General features: G+C 42.7%; 1 protein-coding gene across 2 annotated transcripts in view; it reads right to left on the minus strand.

Moving 5' to 3' along the window:
- Positions 1-4,598: 4,598 nt before the first annotated feature.
- Positions 4,599-23,249, minus strand: part of ESR2 (estrogen receptor 2) — a 45,061-nt gene continuing 26,410 nt past the window's right edge. Inside the window, exons 6-8 of one of the 2 annotated variants that reach the window (XM_036266899.1) lie at positions 19,519-19,652; positions 6,710-6,890; positions 4,599-4,840 (exon numbers count right to left, since the gene is read on the minus strand). In XM_036266899.1, the coding sequence (XP_036122792.1) occupies positions 4,645-4,840; positions 6,710-6,890; positions 19,519-19,652 (511 nt within the window). In that variant the 3' untranslated portion in view covers positions 4,599-4,644. The remainder of the gene's footprint in view (positions 4,841-6,709; positions 6,891-19,518; positions 19,653-23,249) is intronic. The other variant, XM_036266907.1, reaches the window with a different exon arrangement.

Genomic DNA, 23,249 nt, shown 5'->3' on the forward strand with positions numbered 1-23,249 from the left:
GTATAAAAGATGGGACTGAACTTGTATGTCTGCAGGGCTGTTCTGGAAATTGGGGCCTGCTCGTGGCACCCCCACCCCACTTAAACCAGAGCATCCATACTTGCACTTGATGAATGGAAGTCTAAATATGTTCTTGCCTGGTGGTGTGGCTCAGTGGTTGAGCATCGACCTATGCACCAAGAGGTCACCGGTTCGATTCCTGGTCAGAGCACATGCCCAGGTTGTGGGCCCAATCCCCAGAGGGGGGGGGCATGCAGGAGGCAGCCATTTGATGTTCTCTCTCATCGATGTTTCAATAAAGAAAAATTATTTTTAAAAATTTATAAATATGTTCTTTAGTTGTCTTTTTAACTAGTCAAACTGCATGGTTCCTTTCAGCACGAACTTCAACCGCCTGTGTTCAGTTGTCACTTGCATAGGGAGTGAGGTTGCTTAGACTCTTCCACAGCCAGAGAGAGGACAACAGTAGTCACTGTAAGGATGAAGTGTGGAGGGATGAGGCACTGAGAACTGTCTGGCACGTAGTAACTGTTCCTCAGATACTATTTTTAGGCACTAAACAATGAATTTTTACCATTTCCTTCACATAACCTTTATTACATTTTTAAAAGATTTATAGTGGTTTACAGAAATGTATCAAATCTTATTAAATAAAAATATTTTGTTTCAAAACAGACCTAGAAACAGAAGGTTCACCTTGAATTTCAATTGGTGTCAATATATTTAAATCTACTAAGGGGCTTGTATCACAACCAAACTCAATAGTCACTTGCTGGAAAATTCTAGAATTGCTTCAACTTAGCTTATATCTATGAATATATAATATAGCTCTGTCAAGAACTGGAAATGTTGTTTTTTACTGCCATCTAAAATAATTGCTCTTCCAGCTGAGCTAGCAGGTGAAGTCATCCAAATACTCTCTCACTGCAGAGCTTCTGATTTTGCGTTGTTTGGTTTTTAATACAAGTAACCTCCAGATCTGTTTTCATTAGGCTGACAATTAATACTCTTCTGTTCTCACCTCAATGTCTCATGAAAAAATTTCTTCAAGATTATTTTAGGGTTGACTCCTTTGTAGGCAGTCCTGGTGGACAGTGAGCCTGCGACAGGCCATGGGGGAGTGGTGAGGGGGCAGGACGATGGGTCAGAACAATGTGTGAAAACACTGCAGCTCCCGGCGGGTGCCCGCCCCGGTCCTCTTTAGGAACTGCCAGCTCTCTCCAAGGAACCTGAGTGAACTCTTCTAATGTCCTCTGTGTTAAGAATATTCCATGGTAATTATGTAGTTGAAATTTGTCTGTATGACTCCATATTAGACCCTCATGTTTGGAAATAAGCCCAAATCTCACTTATTTCCCATAAATTAAGTTTTTCATATTAAATGGTCACTTAAATATCAGAACGGAGGACAGGAATCTTGCACATAAGTCTGTGACAAAGCTGCGGATCACTGTCCCATCACACAGTGTAGCTGGGTGGGTTTTTGTTTTTCAGTACTCAGTTCCTGTGGATAGTTGTCAGATCCTACTCCCCCTAGTTAATTCCTTGTAAAGACTGAACTTGCAAACACTGAAATCCTTGCACAGCTACGGGGGAATTTTATGTGGCCCATAGACCTTTTGGGGGAGGGAGACCCTCCAAAAAGACGATATTTAAAAGAACGTGCTATTGCCCTGGCTGGTTTGGCTCAGTAGTTAGAGCATCGACCTGCAGTCCAGAGAGACCCAGGTTCGGTTCCCGCTAAGGGCACGTACCTCGGTTGCAGTTTGTCCCCGGCCCTGGTTGGGTCGTGCGTGTGGCAGCCACTCGATGTGTCCCTTTCACATTGATGTTTTTCTCTTTCTCTCTCTCTCTTGCTCACTCTCCCTCCCACTGTATCTGAACAAAAAATGGAAAAAAATTGTCCTCAGGTGAGGATAAAAAAAAGAAAAGAAATGACTGATCTTTAAAACGGACACTGAGGGCCCTGGCCAGTTTGGCTCAGCGGTTAGAGCGTCGGCCTGCGGTCCGGAGAGACCCGGGTTCAGTTCCCGTTAAGGGCACGTACTTCGGTTGCAGTTTGTCCCCGGCCCTGGTTGGTCGTGCGGGTGGCAGCCACTCGATGTGTCCCTTTTACATCGATGTTTCTCTCTCTCTCTCCCTTCCTCTCTCTCCCTCCCACTCTATCTGTACAAAAAAATGGAAAAATATCCTCGGGTGAGGATAAAAAATAAAAAATAAAAATAAAACGGACATTGAGGGGTTTACTCAAAACATAAAAATGGCAGCCTGACCTTGCACACTGGTTTCTTTTTAGAAATGTCTTAGAGGACATTTTTGGAGCAGATGGGCACAGAGACTTAAAACACTTCATCTGAAAGGGAGAAAGGGCCCTATTCAAAGAAACACAAAGAACACCTTTACACTCTATAGACCATGATATTTCAACAGCCTGTTTGGCCCAGACCCAGTCAATGACAGTACTGAGGAAGCCTCTCAGGTTGGACTGACTAACCTGTATCCCCCTGCACACGCAAGTGAGACCTGAGCCAAGGAGTTACCAAAACGTTACATCCTCCTGGTGGGCTAAATCCAAATGCATGAAAGGAGCAGCCTCGAGAAGCATGCAGGAGTATCTGAAAAACGAGGGACGGGCACGGATGAGTGTTCCTAAGAGCATGCACTAGTCTAGAGACGCACAGGATTGGCACAGAAGGGTTCCTGGGCACCTGAGTCCAGCCGGTGCCTGCCTCGGGCATCAAAACTCAACCTGAGGAACTTTACTGCATACTAATGTTGGTGATGGCTTAGAACTCATTCTGGTTTGTTGTTGTTGTTGTTTTGTGTGTGTGTGTGTGTGTGTGTGTGTGTGTGTGTGTGTGTTTAACCTGTTACCTCTTTTATAGATACAATTAAGAGAATTTTGTCAGCAAATGATTGTTCAAGGCTGCCTTTGCCTCCACTTCCCACTCCAGCCTCACATCCCCTGTATTTGTCATGGGGGTGGGTCTGAGCTACCCAGAAAGAAATAAAATTGACCTGGATAACACTGGTTCCCTGGTCCCTATAAAATCAAGCTTATTTTCTGTACTGAATCTCACTAAGTCAATGACACTGAGTCACTAAGAATAATTTCAGACCATCTCAGCATATAGACAATGGTGCGTTCTCCAGGTAAATGCCCCATGTTTCTGAAACAGTTCTGCTTAACATTTAGTAAAATTGCACCGACATCAAAATTAAGACTTATTCAAGGTCTCACTAGCAGAAACCAACCTTTGTAACACTGAATTAGCCTAATGACTTCGTAAGTACAGAGCATGCTAGCCAAAGTTAACCTATTTTCAAAAAAAAAATGTTTAATCTCATATCACATGGTAATTTTTTTAAAATCACAAAAATCGCACATGATTACTTAATTGATCACTTTCAAAACATAGATGTAACTCATTTGACACATTCACTATGTTCCTGAAAATTTGTACAAAAACTTCCATTTTTAAAATGTAAGTTAAAATTGTAATTTGAGAGGCTTTACCATCATGTCCTATTTATGTTCCACTTGGAATAAGAACTAACATTTTACTAAGTTTCTATTTCACCCAGGCCACCATATAAATATTCTGATAAGAAAATATTTTAAAAGAGCCCTTGGGTGCAAAAATTCTTTCTGGCTATAAATAATTACTAAATATTCTCTTCAAGTTCAAGCACACCACTTGAACCAGGTCTTGTTCAAGCGGTGTGCTCATCAAGTCTACACAATATGACCCTGAACCTGACACACTAGCTAGTCATCCTTCCATGCAACAGTGTGCCTTGCACACAGCCTGTCTCTGGATGGCTGCTGTGCAGCCCCGGGAAAGTGTCTGTCACTCATGCCCACGGGACAGAACCCTAGTCCTGCAAACACAGCACCTTTTTCCAGCACACACACAGGGTCCCTTGGGACAAGAGAGTTTTGAAGGAAGGGCCATTCCAGGGGCAGAGAGATTTAAATCGCCACAGTCCTCCGTGAAAGTGATTATACATGTCAACAACCCCCTCCCCAAATAAGTAGCAGGCTCTCCTAGAGCACATGGACAGGGAATGAGGATGACAGCCAGGTCTGGGGAGGAGCATGGCTCCATCCCAGCGTGACCACTGGCTCCCTAGGTCACTGTCCTCCAACAGAATGAGTTCTGACATCAGTCTTCAGGCCTGGGAGGCAGGTGTGTGAAACTCAGTTGATTGCCATTATGGTTTTCAGTCCTACAATCAAGGGTCCAGAGAGAGTTCACAAAGATCTATCCTAAGAGGCAGTTTAGGTCACACAATAAAGGTCAGTCCATGTCCTATAAGTGCCCTGTTCTCTCAGCCCTTCCAGGTCAGATTTCCACCCTTCATTCCAAAACCTCTAAGATGTTTTTTTTCCAAAGGGGTGGAAGAGAGATGGAAAGTAAAAAAAGGGACCACACTGATAATCTATGAGGCCCCACAAAACAAACTGCATTCCAACACACCCCGAGTAACAGGAAAGCTGGCTCTCTCGCCCGACTCCTGGGAGGCAGGAGGTTGGGAAAGGATGGTACAGACTGAACCCACCATAACTAAGGAGGGACCAAAGGAAAGAAAGTTTGCACTGGAGTTCACGCTTCAGCCGCTGACCTCTGCAGCCTGTTCTCCTCAGGGCTGGTCATCCCTGAGAGGGGTTCTGGCTTCCTCTTTGCTCTTACTCTTCTCTGCTGGGCTGCACCCAGACTCCATGACCAAGGACCTGCACCCACGAAGTGTATGGGCGTTCAGCATCTCCAGCAGCAGGTCGTAGACGGGGACCACGTTTTTGCACTTCATGCTGAGCAGGTGTTCCATGCCCTTGTTACTATGGAGACAAAAAGGTACTGAGATTCCTTCCTGTGATGCAGCCACAGGAACTTGGACATGTTCCCCAACATAAACAGTCCATGCACGCTCCTCCCTGAGCCCTTCGTTCTCTGCGTCTTGCACCTGGCTCCTTGGACAATGTCCTGTGACCTCTGTGTCCCATCAACCCCCACAATGGCCTGGCAGGGCCTGGCAGGGCCTGGCAGAGTGCAGCTGATTCTTGTTCACAGCAGTTACATTCTTTAGAGTCACCACAAACACTGAGCTGACGGATGCTGAGCCATTGCTCCTGAGGGAAATACAGGGTTAGGGTCCTGACAGCCTCTGCTCACATTTTCATTGGCCCATTAAGACATAACCTTGTTGTGTCTGTGTTTTTAAAGACACCTTAATATACAGTGTTGATTCATTAACATTTAACTCCCGGCCTATAGCACCATGGCTCGTGCTGAAGCTTCTCCATAGGGCACATCACAGCCTACCTGCATCAGAGACTCTGTACAGCACTTTAGCACTATGCTCGGAGGCCATTTGGGGACAATGAAATTTCCCACAAAAAGCCACAAACATGGCACTAAATAGGCCACGGAAGGACACTTGTTACAGTGTGAGAGCTGAAACAAGAAGGCAGAGTGTTACCTTGTTTGACCTCAGCTGGGAATGTAAGCACAGGCACCTCATTTTTTTTTTTTTCCAATTCTCACTTGAGGATATATATATATATATATATATATATATATATAAAATTTATCTTCAGATAGAGTGAGAGGGAAACAAAGGGAGGGAGAGAGCAAACCATCGACGTGAGAGGGACACATCGACTGGTTGCCTCCTGCACGACCACAACCAGGGCTGGGGATGAACCGCAACCGAGGTACATGCCCTGGATTGGAATCGAACGCTCGACTCTCTGGTCCACGGGTCGATGTTCTAACTGCTGAACCAAACCAGCTGGCACCTCATATTTTTTTGCCACTCTGTGAATGTCTCCAAATGACTATAAAAGCACCATGAGTAATCAATTTGGAGGTTTACAAATAAAGTTTAGCAATCAGGCAAATTCGCAAAAACAGAAACCATGAATAACGGTAGACTGTGCTGCAAAGAGTTGTGTGCTGAGTAATCATTCAACAGAGGCAGAGGACGTTTTCAGTTCCTAACCCTTGTCAGAACTCTTGAAGGGGGTATTGCCTCCCCACAACCCCTAACTTCCTTCTTTCTCTCTCCTCTTCCAGCCCCAGGGCAGGCTACCCTTGTCCTGGGTGACACAAAGCCACCATCAAACATCACACACCATTTGCCAGGCCCTGCTTTCCAAAGAACTGTCGGCTCACCAGTTTCCTTAGTCTCATCCGTAATGCCCTGGTGCCATCACAAGGAAAGAACGGCTCTCAGGGAAGGCTTTCTGCAGTTCCCCAGACCACCAGCCTCAAGAGTTGATCTAGGAGAGCTGGGTTTAGCCTCTTCAAGAAAATGACCTCAGGTCTCCAGCCCTAGGGGTGCAGGGAAGGGCAGCAGCTCCCTTTAAGGAAGGCCCTGCCCCTTTTAGAACTCCGTAAACAAGCTAAAATCCCCAGCGACCAAGAATTAGATGAGCCACCACAGGATGCCGTAAGGATCCTAGAAGGTGCCACATGCCAGTCACCTTGCTCACTATGTGCTGACCTGTGGTAACAGGAGTGCACTGAAGAAGAACCCCCCCCCCCATTCCCTTTCAGGGCTTCATCTTCTTTTAAAGATAACAATTTTACGTTATCCATCTCAAACTTGAAAACACTTCTCCCAAAGTTCTTTACCTTCTGAGCATGCCGCCCCCCTCCTCCCCCCGCCCTGTGTACTCAGGGAAGTGGCCCCGCAGGGACTGTACCTGGCGTGCCTGACATGAGAAAGGAGCATCAGGAGGTTAGCCAGGCGGACGGACTGCTGCTGGGAGGGGATACCACTCTTGGCGATCACCCAGACCAGAGCATCGGTCACAGCATTCAGTAAGTGAGTCAGCTTCCGACTGCTCTCGGCCTCCTGAGTTGCTGCAGCTAAAGGGTACATACCTGGACAAAGAACAAAGGCCATGACTCATTGCTCTGTGGAAAGGAAACAGGTGTGCTCAGGTGTTAAGTATGCCAACGTTCTCCTGAAAGGAGGCCAGATTGATCAAATGGGTTCTGACGTCTACACACGGGGTGAAATCTTAAAAACACCACTTTCTCTCCCCATGGTGTCCCAAGAACCAGCCCCATGGCCGAGTGGGAAGGGTAAGCCCGGCTGTACTGGGGCAGACCAAGCTGCCCACCTGGCGCAGAACTGTGGCCTCACCTTGTAAATCTATCTAGTTGCCTCAAACCATTACACGGTGTATCACATTTGCAGCAACAAATACACATAGAAAGATGGTCAGGAAATGAAATTAAGCCTATGCTTAGCCCCTTGGAGGGCCCTCATTAAGGGGAGTTCAATAAACATAAACTAATGACCCCTGCTATGCAGCCTCTCCCGCCCACCCTGTGTGCCATGTGCAGACAGCACAGTGGGCCCACAGCCACCTCTGTGCAGGCCAGCAGCATCCAACCTCTGGTGGCATCTTGCTGGGGACAGGAAGGCCACCAGTTTGGAGTCAGACAGACCTGCTTTATGTCCACCATCTGCAGTCTCTGACCCTGGACCAGTTTCCTAGTTTCTCCAGCCTCCGCTCCTCACTGAGCAAAGCTTGCAGGCACATGTCTCCTGAGGTCTCCACGACCTTCCCTCCAGGTGCCCTGTCTTGAATTCCCCTCTGACTTCAGGATCTGAGATACTGTGGCCTCCCAATGGTTGCAAAGTAACAGCTCAGGTTGAGTTCCTTATCCCCACAGCCGACTCCTTGATTCCTGGAAGCAGCAAAATGACTAGCTTCTCTTCTAGGTTTTCAATTTCAAACTAAGAATAAATAGCAAATATGTGAAACCAACAGGGGAACTGCCAACTTTTGACTGTAATGAGAATGAAGGATGGCTGGCACTCCATCATCCACAGAAGCTGTTTTGGCAATTTTTGTTCTGTTTTTATTGGCACTTCGCTTTAATTAAGGCAACTCTGTTCAATTAAGCCTTAATTATTAAGGCAAGGGACATATCAAACCACAATCATGCGAGAAAATTCTCCACCACATCCCTGAGGCACATCCTCCATAATGTCTCATGATGCAGATTTAAAATATTCATCTTTTACACCGCCCAGAGCTGCTGCTCCAACCCACCTGCTCACCTCCACAGTGACTGAGTCCTCCCACTGTCCCCCACAGCAGATAACCGTCTGAGAAAACGTGCCCTGACCTCAACCCAACAGGCCCTTCGAGTGGCCAAAATGCAATCTGCTCATGTGGCTCTTTCATAAGGTCTCAGCTCTCGGGGTGGAGTCCGAACTACCTGGAACAGTTCTCAAGGGTACGGGGCTCTCTCCCTGCTCTTTTCATCCTCAGTTCCCACACCGCACCTTCAACCTTAATTTCCATTCCTTGAACAGGTGATGCACTGAACATGCTAAACTTTCTGCCCAGGAGCTGTCTTCTCCTCCTCCTCTCTCCCGTCGTTTGTTATCTATACCCACTCCTCCTTCAGATCCCAGCTTGCCTGAACTGCCTTCTGGAAGCTTCCCCTGACCTGAAAGCTACCCTCCCACCCTCAAAGAAATCGGACACAAGCACTTCAAGGGCACAGGCCCTATTGTTTGTCAGTTTATCCCCATCACCTAGTGCAATGACGGGTGTGAAGAAACACTCATATATGGAAGAATTAGACTGAATTCCCATAGGTTCACATTTTTGCATTTTTTTTGCCAATCATAATTGAAATGATAAATATGCATGTTAACACATGTTTTAGGTATACCACAGAAAATTATTAATGAAATGAAAGTACAGAGAAAGTTGTTTTAAGCTTTCTTTCCTTAAAACTGGCCCCAGCTACGTTAACAAGTGCTTTCTTTTCACTGTGCGTTCGTGTGTTCTGCTCTGTGGCATGTGCTCCATGGATTTCTACCACCTTAAAGAAATCTGTCTTTGGATTCTAAAACTAGCCAAAATTGTGTACCTGTACATGGCTCAGTCCAAAGCGACAAAGATTGAAAATATAAAAATAAATCCTCAGCTGCCCTGGCCAATGTGGCTTAGTGGTTAGAGCATTGGCCCACACACCAAAGGATTGGGGCTCATTCCCAGTCAAGGGCACATTCCTGGGTTGCAGGTTCAATCCCCGGCCCTGGTCAGGGCACACGCTGGAGGCGACGAATCGATGTGTCTCTCTCACATCTCTCTGTCTCTCTCTTCCTCACCCCCCTTCCATTCTCTCTAAAAATCAATGGAAAAAATATCCTTGGGTAAGGATTAACAAAAAAAATAAGTAATTTTTCCTAGCCAGTTTGGCTCAGCAGTTAGAGTGTCGGCCCGTGGACCAGATAGTCCCGGGTTTGGTTCCCACTAAGGGTACATACTTCAGTTGCAGTTTATCCTTGGCCCTGGTTGGGGTCATGCGGGTGGCAACCAGTCGATGTGTCTCTCTCACATCAATGTTTCTCTCTCTCTCTTCCTCCTTCTCTCCCTCCCACTCCGTCTGAAGATAAATGTAAAAAAAAAAAAAAAAAAAAGTCCTCAGGTGAGGATATAAATAAACAGTTCATCAGCTTATATATAAATGTTCATAGCAACATTACTTGTAATAGCCTATAAATGGAAATAACTTAAATTTCCATCAGCTGGTGAATAGATAAACAAAATACGGTATATTCTATACAATAGAATATTATTCAGCCATCAAAAAGAAATGAAATACTGATTTGTGCTACAACATGGATGAACTTTGGAACATCACGCAAGGTGAAAGAAGCCAGTCACAAAGGACCACATTTTGTTTGATTTCTTTTATGTAAACTGTCCAGAATAGGTAAATCTATATAATAGAAAGTAGGTTAGTGGTTGCCTAGGGGTGTGAGTGGGACAGAGAGTGGGGAGTGATGATTAAGGAGTACAGTGTTACTTTTAAGGTAATGAAAATGTTCTAAAATTGATTATAATGATTGCATAAGACTGTAAATACACTAAAAACCATTGAATTGTGTACTTCAAATGGGTGAATTATATGGTGTCTGACTTCTACCACAATAACGTTGTTATTAAAAGCAATAAAGTCAATCCTTATAACCAAAATTAAAGTGACATAAAAGCCCCCTGACACCTCCCTGTGTCTGACCAAGGCTCCCTTCAGATAGCATGTGTTGGATGTGGGTCACTCCTTTCAAAAGAAGTAGTCATGCCTTGGCTGGTGTGGCTCAGTGGTTAGAGTGTTGGCCCATGCATCTAAGCACAGTTCTATCCAGGACTATCTCTGTCAAGCCCTGACAAGGGTTTGGGAGCAGGAGTCACTGCAGTTTTGGAAAGGTATAAGCTGTATGAATTTTACATGTGGGAAAGCATGGTATACCCAAGAAAATTAACCTATACAAAACCATCCTGGGAAGAAATTGGGTGAAGAGTACCCTTTGCTGCCTGACACTCTCTGGCAGCTGTGCTGAGCCTGCCCTAGGGTATTCACATACCCTCTTGCTCACCAGACACATATGTAGATAGTAACTGGTAAGTGGCAGGTCCTGGGCAGGTGCAAGTGACAGGCACAAAGTCCCTGCCCTCAGAATGCTCACTGCCCAGACACAGAAAGCAATCAAAACAACCCTCCACTCCTCAAAAGTAAAAATGTCAGGATTCATTTTAGAACCAAATTAAATTACTTTTCATGAAACTAAATAAATACAGCAAAAAAAAGGGGGGGGGGCAAGGTCTTGGCACCATGCCACCCACACAGACCAAAGAAAGTAAAATAAAATCAAGGACATAATCTCCTCTCCTCTTTATCGCCTGGGAACAGCTGCGTGTTTCTCTCACGAGCCCACCTGATGACATTCTGAGCAGCACACGGTGAGAGGTGGGCCACCTCCTAAGTGTTCAAAGGATGAAGATACTAGCTTTCCTTGACTAAAGGCAAATAAATCAGATCTGTTGTGTTTACTAAATTCCAGACCAGTAACAGAAGGAAAATGTGCTAGCTGTTGAGAGGTACAAGTGGTGTCTGCCTGTTTGCTCTGAGGAAAGAAAGCTCTACCTGTGACTGACCCCTTTATCATCCCTCCTGCCCCAGAACCATGAGAATGGACTGTAGTTCAGAAGGTGCCAGTGATGTGAAATCAGCAGACGGATGTCCACAGAGCTTTGCCTGTTCCTAATCAACAAGAAAGGACACCTTTTCAGCATGCTTCTGTGTGTCCTTCCGTGCCTTTCCCTCCTCCACCCACTCACTACATGGAAACTCTCCTCATGAACTCACAGTGAACTAGAGCTTGGGTTGGTACTTCTCAGTAATTTTCTTAACATAAAATAGGATTGCCTGATTCTAACTCTCTGTTTCTTTTATTTAATAAGTCTCATCCTTTAAGTATTAAAATTTTTTAGATAAATAGACCTATTTTGAATTTTAAGTATTTTAAAAGACTCCTTATTTGCAGATTGACTCCACTCTTATATCCTAGATTTGATAGCTTCTAATCTCCAGGTTTCTAGGTGATCAGATGGTTGGTCCCACTACTCTTAATTTGAATATGTTGTTACATTCATGTAACACCTTTGAGTTTCTAAATACTTTAATAAACATTGTAACAGATTGTTACATTGTCTCTAAATTTCAGGAGCCCCATCAAATGGTGATTGTAACACAGTAATTCCAGGTACCCCCACATCCTATACAAGTATGATGGAGGAGGATTTGCTGAAAGAAATTAGAATGGTGTTGCCCTGTTCCCATCCCTCCCCACAGAGAGGAATATGTGCTTTGTCTACTCAAGTCCAGCAAGGATCAGACCCCCAATTAACTGTTTGAGGGTATATCCCTATTTTAGAATAAAAGCATTGTATCTAGTTCAATTTGACATCATTTTAGTATTTAGAACTCACAGATACATACCAGGAACTCAAGAAATATTTACTGAATGGAAATGTAATTGCATAAAAAGTTAATTTTCATTCCATATTATACCCTTCCTTAGAAGAGAAAAATAACCCAGAAGTGTGCAGCTATTTAAAACATAACTACTGACAAACCCTGGCCACCTACTATTGCTGATACCAGTGCAGACCTGATTGAGCAACCTAATCCCAACTTGAGCTTGTCACATATGCAGGAAAACTAGCAGCCAATCTCTGCCGGAGACCACCTCCAGACAGCCCAGTGCTTACCTAGTCCGACAAGGCAAGCTAGCAGCAGCCCAGTAGCAGCCCTCAGAGGCTCTGGAATTTTAATATAGTACAGAAAACATTCACAGCCTTTTTATTTATTTTTTTATCCTCACCTGAGAATATTTTTCCATTTATTTTTAGACAGATTAGGAGAGGGAGGAGGAGAGGGAGAGAGAAACATTGATGTGATGAGAGAAACATCAACTGGGGCCGGGGACAAACCGCAACCAAGGTATGTGCCCTTGGATGGAATTGAACCCGGGTCTCATTGGTCTGTGGGCCGTCATTCTAACCGTTGAGCCAAACTGTCCAGGGCATAGCCTTTTTATTTTAAGAGACCTACTCCATTTCTCCTCTCCGGACTCTCACTCCCACCCCCACCAAACCCTCCACCCTATGCTGGATTGGTTCCCTACTGGGTAGTATATCTTTTCCACTCAGGCTGCAATCTTTGCTCTCTTCACCTTTCTTTTTGTTTTCATTCCATGTTTACAGACTCACTGAGATATGACATACAATAACCTGCACATAATTAAAATGTTCGATTTCATGAGGTTTGACACCAGTGAAACCATCACCACAATCAAGATAATAAACACATTTGCCACCCCCAAAAGTTTCTCTGTGTCCCTTTGTAATCTCTCCCTCCCTCTCTCCCAACCCCCATCACATCCCCCGGCGTCTACTGATCTGTTGCCACCATAGAGTAGCTTGCTTTTTCTGAAATTTTATATAAATGAGGTCTTACAGTATGTGTGCCTGGCTTTTGCGTTTGTCTCCTTTCACTTAGCACCATTATTTTGAGATCCACACACAATGCTACACCCATTAGTACTGCAATCCTTCTTATTGCCGAGTAGTATTCTGCTGTCTGGGTATGTCACACTTTGTTTATCCTCTCACCTGTTGGTGGGCATTTTGGTTGTTACCAGTTTTTGGCTACTACAAATAAAGTTGCCCTGAACACTGTGTACAACTTTATCTCCTCAGTTCAGAAAGACATGGAGTCTACTTGAGTTCCCTCTCCCTATGTTGCAACCTGGAAACTGGCTCCAGCTAGTAAACTGGGCAATCAAAGGGTTCGCCTTGTTTGCGTTCCATCTTTTGTGGACTGTTGTACCATGTCTGCTTTATATATTCTATCATAGTTTTTAAAATTTAAGGTGGGATAGTAGATTCTGTCCTTGTTCTTGCTTTTAATTTAATGTTACAAATAATCCAGAAGGAAAAAGCCTATGCCTTCAAATGCCTAAAATCGAGCATAGAAAAGACCCACCTCGAAGTAGGATCACTGGGTCAAATGGCAGTTCAATTTTTAATTTTTTGAGGTAACATCATATTGTTTTCCACAGTGGCTGCACCAGTCTGCATTCCCACCAGCAGTATACTAGAGTCCCCTTTTCTCCACACCCTCGCCAACACTTGTTTTTTGATGATTTGTTGATGGTGGCCAGTCTGACATGTGTGAGGTGATACCTCACAGTTGTTTTAATTTGCATCTCTCTGATGATTAGTGATGTTGAGCATTTCTTCATATGTCTCTTAGCCATTTGTATGTCCTGTTTGGAGAAGTGTCTATTTAGTTCCTCTGCCCATTTTTTAATTGAGTTCTTTATCTTCCTTTTGTTGAGTTGTATGAGCACTTATATTTTGGAAATTAACCCCTTATCTGATGTATCATTGGTAATTATGCTCTCCCATACAGTGTGTTGTCTTTTCATTTTGGTGGTTGTTTCTTTTGCTGTGCAGAAATTATTGAGTTTGATATAGTCCCATGTGTTCATTTTCTCTTTGTTTCTGTTGCCTTAGGGGATGTATCAGTAAAAATTCTGCTGCGTATGATGTCTGAAATTTTGTTGCCTACATTTTCTTTTAGGATTTTTATGGATTCAGGAGTCACATTTAAGTCTTTTATCCATTTCGAGTTTATTTTTGAGTATGGTGTAAGTTGTGGTCTAGTTTCTTTTTCTTTCTTTTTTTTTTTTTTGCATGTAGCTGTCCAATATTCCCAACACCATTTATTAAAGAGGCTATCTTTACTCCATTGTATGCTCTTGCCACCTTTGTCAAATATTAATTGAGCACAATGTTTTGGGTCCATTTATGGGTTCTCTGTTCTATTCCATTGATATATGTGCCTGTTCTTGTGCCAGTACCAGGCTGTTTTGATTACAGTAGCTTTGTAGTATAACCTGATATCCGGTATTGTGATCCTGCTTATTTTGTCCTTCTTTTAAAGATTGCTGTGGATATTCGGGGTATTTTTTGGTTCTATATGAACTTTTAAAGTATTTTTTCTAGTTCTATGAAGTATGTTGTTAGTATTTTGATGGGGATTGCATTGAATCTATAGCCCTAAGAAGCCTGAAACACCAATCAGAAAGAATATATGTACCCCCATGTTCATAGAAGCACTATTTACAATAGCTAAGATCTGGAAACAGCCCAAATGTCCATCAGTAGATGAATGGATAAAAAAGCTGTGGTACATATACCCAATGGAGTGCTATGCAGCTGTAAGAAAGAAAGAGCTCTTATCCTTTGAGATGACATGGGGAGACCTGGAAAGTATTATCCTAAGTGAAACAAGCCACATAGAGAAAGACAAGTAGCATATGATCTCACTTATTTGTGGAATATAATGAATATAACAGTCTGAAGAACAGGGTAGTCCCAGAGATGAAGAAGTAGGGTACAGACTGACAATCCCCAGAAGATGGGGTGGGGAGAGATAAACCACAGAATTTACATGCATATATGCATAACCAATGGACATGGACAACAAAGCTGGGGACAGGGTGGGGAGGGAGGGAGAGGAGGGTGTCAATGGGGGAAAAAGGAGAAACATCTGTAACAAAAATAAATAAATAAATAAAATAATTTTTAAAAAAGAAAAGACTACCTCTCTGGACAGTGGAAACTTTACAACAGAAATAGAATCCCATTATCGAACAGCGATGCTGGACAGAATAAATTCATTTTGACAATTGTTATGACTACTACTAAGAAAGGAACTTTCTTAAAGAAAGACTTCTTAAATTTGAATTTACCGTAAACAAATTCTAGTCATTTACTGACACAAGTGGTAATTACAGACATGCTGGCCTCACCCTCCGTAATGCTCTCGGCTGTGGCAGTTCTGTCAGATGGCTCAGTCTTCTCCATTTACACAGACGATGCTTTCAGCTTTCACAACACAATATGATGTCTTGCAGGCTGAATGGCTATAAGGAGCTTGCCAAGCAGAAGGCTTTCCACTACAAAATGTTGTAGCAAGAAGCAAACTGCTTTCTAAGGAGCACTTTGCTGCATAGAAATGCGTTCTAAGTAATTTCTGACAGGAAGAGAAGCCCCATAATGTGGCATTTGAGGACCCTGCTGTGCCGGCGTGGGACTCTGCTTCCCTTTAACAAAGACAGAAGTGTCAGTACACATGTCGGGATGTATGTAGGTGGGTTGAAAGGGAGAATCAGAAAAAGTTTATTGTTTTCTATGACCAATTCCAAATGTCCCAGTTGGACATTTTCTGTACTCATACCAACTTAACTGCTGATGTAAGCTGAGCCTTCATGTTGTTTTATAAAGGTGAATAGTAAAAAAAATGTCAAGAGGTACCAGAAGCCCCAGAGCATTTAGGAGTCTTCTTGACTTTCTCTACAATTTTCATGTGTCCAACAAGTTACCATTTCTACTCACAAACTGCTTGCTTTCCAGAATAAGGGTAGGAAGTGTATTAGGTTCCAGGGAAATGTCCTGTCAGGCAGGTAAGGCCAGATTGACCCAAATAGAAACCACCCACTGGTGGTCTTCAGGGTCTCTGAATCTCACATGACCTTCAGATTCCTTCCCTCCTCTCTCTGCTCTTTTCTTCTCTACTCTCTTCTTCAAGACTTAACCCCACCCCGAGTCCTGTCCATTTATCTCCTGGACAGCACCTATTGCTCTATGCCAGGGCTACTCAGAGTACGGTCTGCTGCCAGTCCACAAAGAGACAAGTAGGATTTGAGGGTAAGCATTTGGAAACTTTTATAGCAATTGGCAGAGTGATTTTAAATGAGTGGAATGTAATAATTTTTAAAAGTAGGGCTTGTATTTTATACTTTCACTTCACTTTTCTAATCATTTATTTTTATTACATTTTACAAAGGTAACTATCTGTAACAATTTGGAAATTGAAAAAGAAAATAAAATCTGGTTCTTCCCCACAGAGAGTTTGAGAAGCACTGCTGTATAATGTATCCGTTTCCCTTCATCAAAACCAGTGCCAGCGTCCCAGAGTATGTCAGAGTGCTAGAGAGAAACGAGTGCGGGCTGGAGAGGGAGAGTTCAGCTGGCCCCAGACCAGGAGGCAGCCTGGGACTCCTATGGCCACAGGTTCTGCACTGAGTTCTGGCATCAGAACTGCTGCTTTGGCTCTGATGAACAAAATAGAAACAGAAGCATGGTTACATGGAACAGACTGACAGCTGTCAGAAGGGAGGGGCATTGGGGCTGGATGAAAGAAGGTGAAGGGATTAGACAAAAAAATTATATATCTATATCTATATACATATATTATATATGTATATATACACACATTATATATGGCATTACATATGTATATATATACATAGGTAGGTAGATAGATAGATATACAGATACACACACACATATGAGAAACACATAAACACAGACAACAGTGTGGTGATAGCCAGAGGGAAAGAGGGTGGGGGAGGGGGGGTGGGCAAAGGGAAATAAATGGGGACAGAAAGAGACTTTGCTTTGGGCAATGGGCACACGATGCCATGTGCAGATGATGTTTTATTGAATTGTACACTTGAACCGGTATGGTTTTGTGAACCAATGTTACCCCCAATAAATTCAATAAAATAAATGGATGCATGGACAACTGAACATAAAAAAGTTTTAAAAGTGGCATAATATGATCTCACAAATTCCTGTTGTTTCAAACATTAAGCACTAAGATTGGATAAAATCTAGGTAATAAAGCCCCAGATGTTGTCCAAAGAAAGGGATCTGTAAGTCCTTAGTTGAGGATTAAAACATGGACATACATATTATTTGAGAAAGAAGAAACAATAACAAGAGTACATAGCTAAGCAAAGCAATCAATACTGGGTATAGCAGGTGAACCAAATAAATGCCAGGTAGATGGTAAACTGAACAGTTTGGAAATTATATAGAAACTTAGAAATGTGTACAAAATAATACATCTCTATGTACTGTGGCTATATTTATAAAGGTAGGAAAAGGGACTGCATATCAAGTAAAGGCCTGTTGCTAGAGACGTGATTAAGCAATTTAGAATATGCCCTCATTGGAAAGATTAATTTAGCTCTCTCCTCTTGACCTGAAGGGATTTCACAGCATCTTGAAAGGTAAAAAAGCAAGATGCAGAGAAGTATTTGTATATAGTGTCCCAATTTTTTAAAAACGGAAAGCCTACCTGTGTATATAAGTAAAGTATTATTTACTTTAATTTAATTTCTATTTTTTAAATTTTTTTAGTCTTCATCCGAGGATACATTTTTATTCATTGATTCTAGAGAGAAAGGGAGGAGGGAATGAAAAAGAGAAGGAGAGGAGAGAAAGAAAGAGACAGAAACATTGATCAGTTACCTTCTATACATGCCCTGATTTAGGCTCCAATCCACAACCTGGGTATGTGCCCTGACTGGGAATAGTACCTCACAGTACCTCACAGCCCTGGCTGGCATGGCTCAGTCGTTAGAGTGCTGTCCTGCCACTAGGAGACCACTAAGCCACACCAGCCAGAGCTGTGAGGTGTTATTTTAAATGACTTTTAAAGAATGGGAGAAAATATGAAGTCCACCTTCTGGTTAAGATTTGGTGTTGGGATGGAAAAGTCCAGCAAAAGATATGCTCAAAGCAAGCCTCTTTCAGAGTATCCATAATTTTTTATATAAGATGCTATGTTGTTTGTGTAAAATTATGTATATAAGCATGTGCATATATTTCTCTCTAAATATATAGATATATTTCTATATATATGTCTATATCTCTAACTATCTGTCAATCGGCTGAGAGAGCTGTTAAAGAATGGTCACCAAAGTTATGGTGGTTATCTTGTGGGGGGGATTCCTAGTGATTTTTATTTTCTTCCTTATATGTTTTTCTTTTGTTAGAATGTTTACAATAACCAGGTATTATTCAAAAATAAGGAAAAAACCAGCAAAGCTACAACATAAATATATCTTAGATATCACCTTCCTCATTTCCTACCTCTAACCCCCATATTTCCCTCAAGTCAGGCCCTTTTCCCCTGGCCGCTCTGCACCACGTTAGTTTAGGCTCTCATTGTCCCTCACTCTGACTGAGCACCATGTCTCAGTCCTTCCCCGTTTCCAGTCAGTGCTCCAAGTGGGAGCCCGAGTAACCTTCCAGGAACGCCTGTCTGTCCATGATACTCCAGTCTGAACCTCTTCCGGGGCTGCTCATTGCCACAGGCCGTAGTTCCCAGCCCACAGCGTGCAGTGATTCTTCTTCGCTGCATTTCGCAGCCGTGCCCACCTTGCTCTGCTCTGCCACTGCATGACGCGCAGCCCCTGGTTCACTCGTGTCCTTTCATTCCTCCACGCCTACTCCTTCCTCCTGCCCATCCCTGAAGACTCATTCAAACATCATCCCGTCTACAAGCACCCCAGCATCTCTCATGTTTTCCTGTAGGACTCTGTACACACTTGGTTATAGCACTCCCTCCTTCCACTTGAAGGCAGGACTAGGACTATATTTTCCCCCCATTACAGGATTGTATTTTTTTTTATCCTCACCCAAGGACATTTTTGCTTTTATCTTCAGATAGAGTGGGAGGGAAAGAGGGAAGGAAGAGAGAGAAACATCGACATGAGAGAGACACACCAAATGGCTGCCACCCACACAGCCCCAACCAGCGCCAGGGACAAACTGCAACTAAGATACAAGCCCCCAGCGGGAACCAAACACGGGACTCTCCGGTCCACAGGCCGACGCTCTAACCACTGAGCCAAACTGGCCAGGGCAAGGACTGTATTTTTAATGTCTTTACTGAATGAATCAATGAGTGAACAAATGAATCCGTAAAAGCAGAACTCAAAACAGTAAACATAAATGCATGTCAATCAGGTAAAGTGTCTACATAAACACTGAAAAAGGCTGAAAGGTAAACATTTTAAAGTTCATTTTTCCTTTTTCCAGCAAAGTGGCTTGAGCCACTTTTTAAATTTCTACTAGTAATTCACCCAATGAATGACTTATATTCAAGTTAACTACAATTTAAATCCCTATCGACTGAAACAGAGAAGTCGGAAAGAAAGCCATTTCTACCATTTTAAATAAAATAAGTTCAATTCTCTTCTATAAACAGCGTTCCTCCCCAACACGCCCCACTTCCCGATCAAACACAGCCCAGCTGCATGGCTACTTACTGGAGTTCAGGAGGATCATGGCCTTGACACAGAGATACTCCTTGTGTTGGAGTTTTAACTCACGAAACCTTGAAGTTGTTGCCAGGAGCATGTCAAAGATTTCCAGAATTCCTTCCACGCATTTCCCTTCATCCCTACAAAAGTTTATTTGGAACTTTTAACAAAACTGCAGCTTTAGGCAACCATCAAAGGCAATAAGGAGGATTTTCTTTTTAACCTTAAATTTCATTTTGTACGTGCTTTAACTTTAACAAGGTGGTGATGAGGCCACATCCAGTGATATGAAATTACTACAATTATCTTATAAAGAGGACAGGACATTTCCTATAAATCCCTAAAGTAAGCATTTGAATAAGTACTATTCAGGCAAAACTGTGCATTGGAACTACATTTTTCTTCTACCTGTTCATAAATGTTATTGTAAAGGTATAACATTTTTGTTGGTAATCTAAACCATTTCAGCCAACCAGCCTGAGATATGACACATAAAATAAGACATTCCATGTTTCCTTCAGAAGACTCTGAAGTCTTAATGAGGAAGATTGACTGTTACAGAGGCTAATATCCCAAGAAGAAATAATCTTTCATATCTAGAGCTAACTCTCATTTCCTCTTGGTCATTTAGAAACTAGTGGGCCAACTTAGAGACATGTGAAAGTGATTTGAAAAAAAGCTAACATGTCCCGGTCAGTGTGGCTCAGTAGTTGAGCATCGAACCATGCACCAAGAGGTTGCTGTTTCAATTCCCAGTCCAGGCACATGCCTAGGTTGTAAGCCCAATCCCCATTGGAGGGTATGCAATCAATGTTCTCTCGCATCAATGTTTTCATCTCTCTCTCTCCCTCTCCCTTCCTCTCTCTAACAGCAATAAGAAAATAGAGGGGAAAAAAAAAAAAAAAAAGGTAACATGACATATAAAGATATCACAATTAGAGCCCTAGCCAGTTTTTCTCAGTGGATAGAATGTCGGCCCTCGAACCAAAGAGTCACAGGTTTCATTCCGGTCAAGGGAATGTGCCTTGGTTGCACTTCAATCCCCTATTGAGGTCATGTGGGAGGCAACCAATTGATGAGTCTCTCTCACATCGATGTTTCTCTCTCTCTCTCTCTCTCTCTTCTTTCCTCCCTCCCTCCCTCCCACTTTATCTGAAAATCAATGGAAGAATATCCTCGAGTGAGGATTTTTTAAAAAATCATAGAGAAGATGGATTAGAATCAGGAAAGGCAGAAACATAGACAGAGAATTTTTGACTTTCCAAAGATTATTTTTAAGCAAACATTTTAGACAAACTTTGAACCATAAAATCAAAATTCTCTTGAGTACTCCTTATAGAAATATCTTTAAAAATATACTTTTGAAATAAATTACTTTAACTACATCTAGAAAAATACCAGCTTCAATTAACTCCAGCCAGACATACTATTCTGCCTCATTGCTCCCCAAAACTTCTGTCATTATCCATCTTAGAGTTGTTGCAAGTCCTTGACCATCAGTTTGATGACTGTGCCACAAAACTTTCATTTGCTTCTAAAAGCCTGTGGTACACAGTAAGGGCAGGCATGGGTTCCTGTGAGTTTCATTTCCCTCTCTAGAGCAGCCCCTGAGGAAACCTGAGCTCTTCAAAGAACTGGCTGTTCCTCTCTTCCTTCCCTCAACCCCAAGTCAGGATAGTTCCAGTGACGATAGTGGTTGGGGAAGGGCCTGTGTAGAATTCAGATGAACAGAGACACTAGTGGGTACTGCCAAGCTGGTGAGGCCATTCCCAGTTGGTGCTACACTAGGAGCTAGGACAGCAGCCAGGACTCTACATTCTATAGCATTCAAACCCCTACCCTCCAAACCTACTGACACAAAGCTACAAGCATGTAAACTGCTCATTTTGGCAAGCAAACTTGAACAGTCTGCATGCTTATCGTACCAGCCAAGGCTTTCTGAAGGTGCACACATTAAATAATAAAATACCAGTGCCCCTAGAAGTCACTCACAGGGAAAGGCCACCTTGGAGAATTGGAGCCCTCAGCAAAGGGTGCCAAAATCAGCCTAGCCAGTGTGGTTTCGTTGTTTGGGCGTCGTCCTGTGCACCCAAAGGTTGCTGGTTCAATTCCCATTTGGGGCATGTGCCAGGGTTCCAGGCTCAAGCCCTGGGAGGGGTGTACAGGAGGCAGTGGATCGATGTTCCACTCTCACATCAATGTTTCTCTCTCTCCTTCTCCCTTCCTCGCTCTCTAAAAATAAATTTAAAAAATATTTTTTTTAAAAAAAGGGTGCCAAAAATCTGTAGGAAACCCCCAACCCTTCCCACGCCCTATCCTGTTACCTCCCCTGCTCTGCATGTCCCCAGGCAGCCTGCTGCAAGTGTCCAATAAGGAAAACGCACGCTCTGCACGTAGCAGAGGCACAAGAAATACTTGCTCATTAATTACTCCTCATGCCACATCATCAAATCACTCTGCCTGGGGACAAATAATATCGGAAAATTTAATTGTTGGGCTAGAAGACATACTGGGAAAAGCTGGTTTTAAAATATCTCTGGAGGCAAAACCAAAAAAATCTACCAACTCCTGCATTGATGGTTTAATAGCTGGTTCTTTATTCCTGTGAGATTCAGTCAGAGGTGAGCTTATGCACACACAGGCGCACACATGTGCATGCATGCACACACACACTCCCCCATAAATAGTATGATGAGGGAACTCATCTGAAATTAACCCTATTTTGCAGAAGTTGCCACTTGTGTCAATAAATATTGAAATTAGTACCATTTCCTCATTAAAATACCTGCCATTTTTAATGCAAATTCATATTTCAAAAGTGGAGGGAGAATTTACATCTTAGGGCATAAGCCCTGACAAATGCTGTCACTAACAGTAATCAGAACATGTCTACCTCATGAAAAAGGTGAATTTCTAAACCAGCGTTAAAGAACCAGGTATGATTGCTTTTAAGGTATGAAAACCAACCATTTCATTCAAGGGGTGGCAACATCAGAATACTTTACTTCACAGACTATAGAAACCAAATACATTTCTAGAAAATAAATAAGCAATATAGAAGCAATAAGGTGCAATGCCTCATAAATGATGCCCTAATAAAGTTCTACATGAAAATCAGTTATACACAACAGAGTAAGGAAGGAAGTTAACAAATTAATAAGCTCTATATCATTTATTTTGTAATGCTCAATTAAAAAGTAGTTCCATGGAAGGAGACTTGACTTTGGGTGGTGAACACACAATACAATATACAGATGATGTATTGTAGAATTGTATACTTGAAACCTATATAATCTTATTAACCAATGTCACCTAAATAAATTCAGTAAGATTTTTCTAAAAGGTGGTAGTTCCCTGTGGACTAGCATAGTATTTGATGACCACCACCCCTTTATAAAAGAAAAAATCTGTTTGATACGAAGGATAAAATGTTGAATGAGCAAGCCTCACTTTGGGGTACATTGTAGTGTGTGTGTGTGTGTGTGTGTGTGTATCCACTGCAGCACCCATGTGGCTACAGACCTCAAGTTACCTCAGTGTAGGTGGCAATGGGAAGGGAGCTCAAGTCTTAGCACATGGAAAAGACTTAAATATTGTACTCAAGCAAAATTTATCTGACTACAAAAGAGAACTGAAAATTTTAAAGTGAAAATTCTGTTAGTACCTCGAAGAAAATTCAGTACACAAATAACTAACATGGATGCAAATTGGAACATTCACAATTTTGTATATGATGT

This window comes from Molossus molossus, unplaced genomic scaffold (assembly GCF_014108415.1).
Source record: "Molossus molossus isolate mMolMol1 unplaced genomic scaffold, mMolMol1.p scaffold_m16_p_1, whole genome shotgun sequence".
Taxonomy (NCBI): Eukaryota; Metazoa; Chordata; class Mammalia; order Chiroptera; family Molossidae; genus Molossus; species Molossus molossus.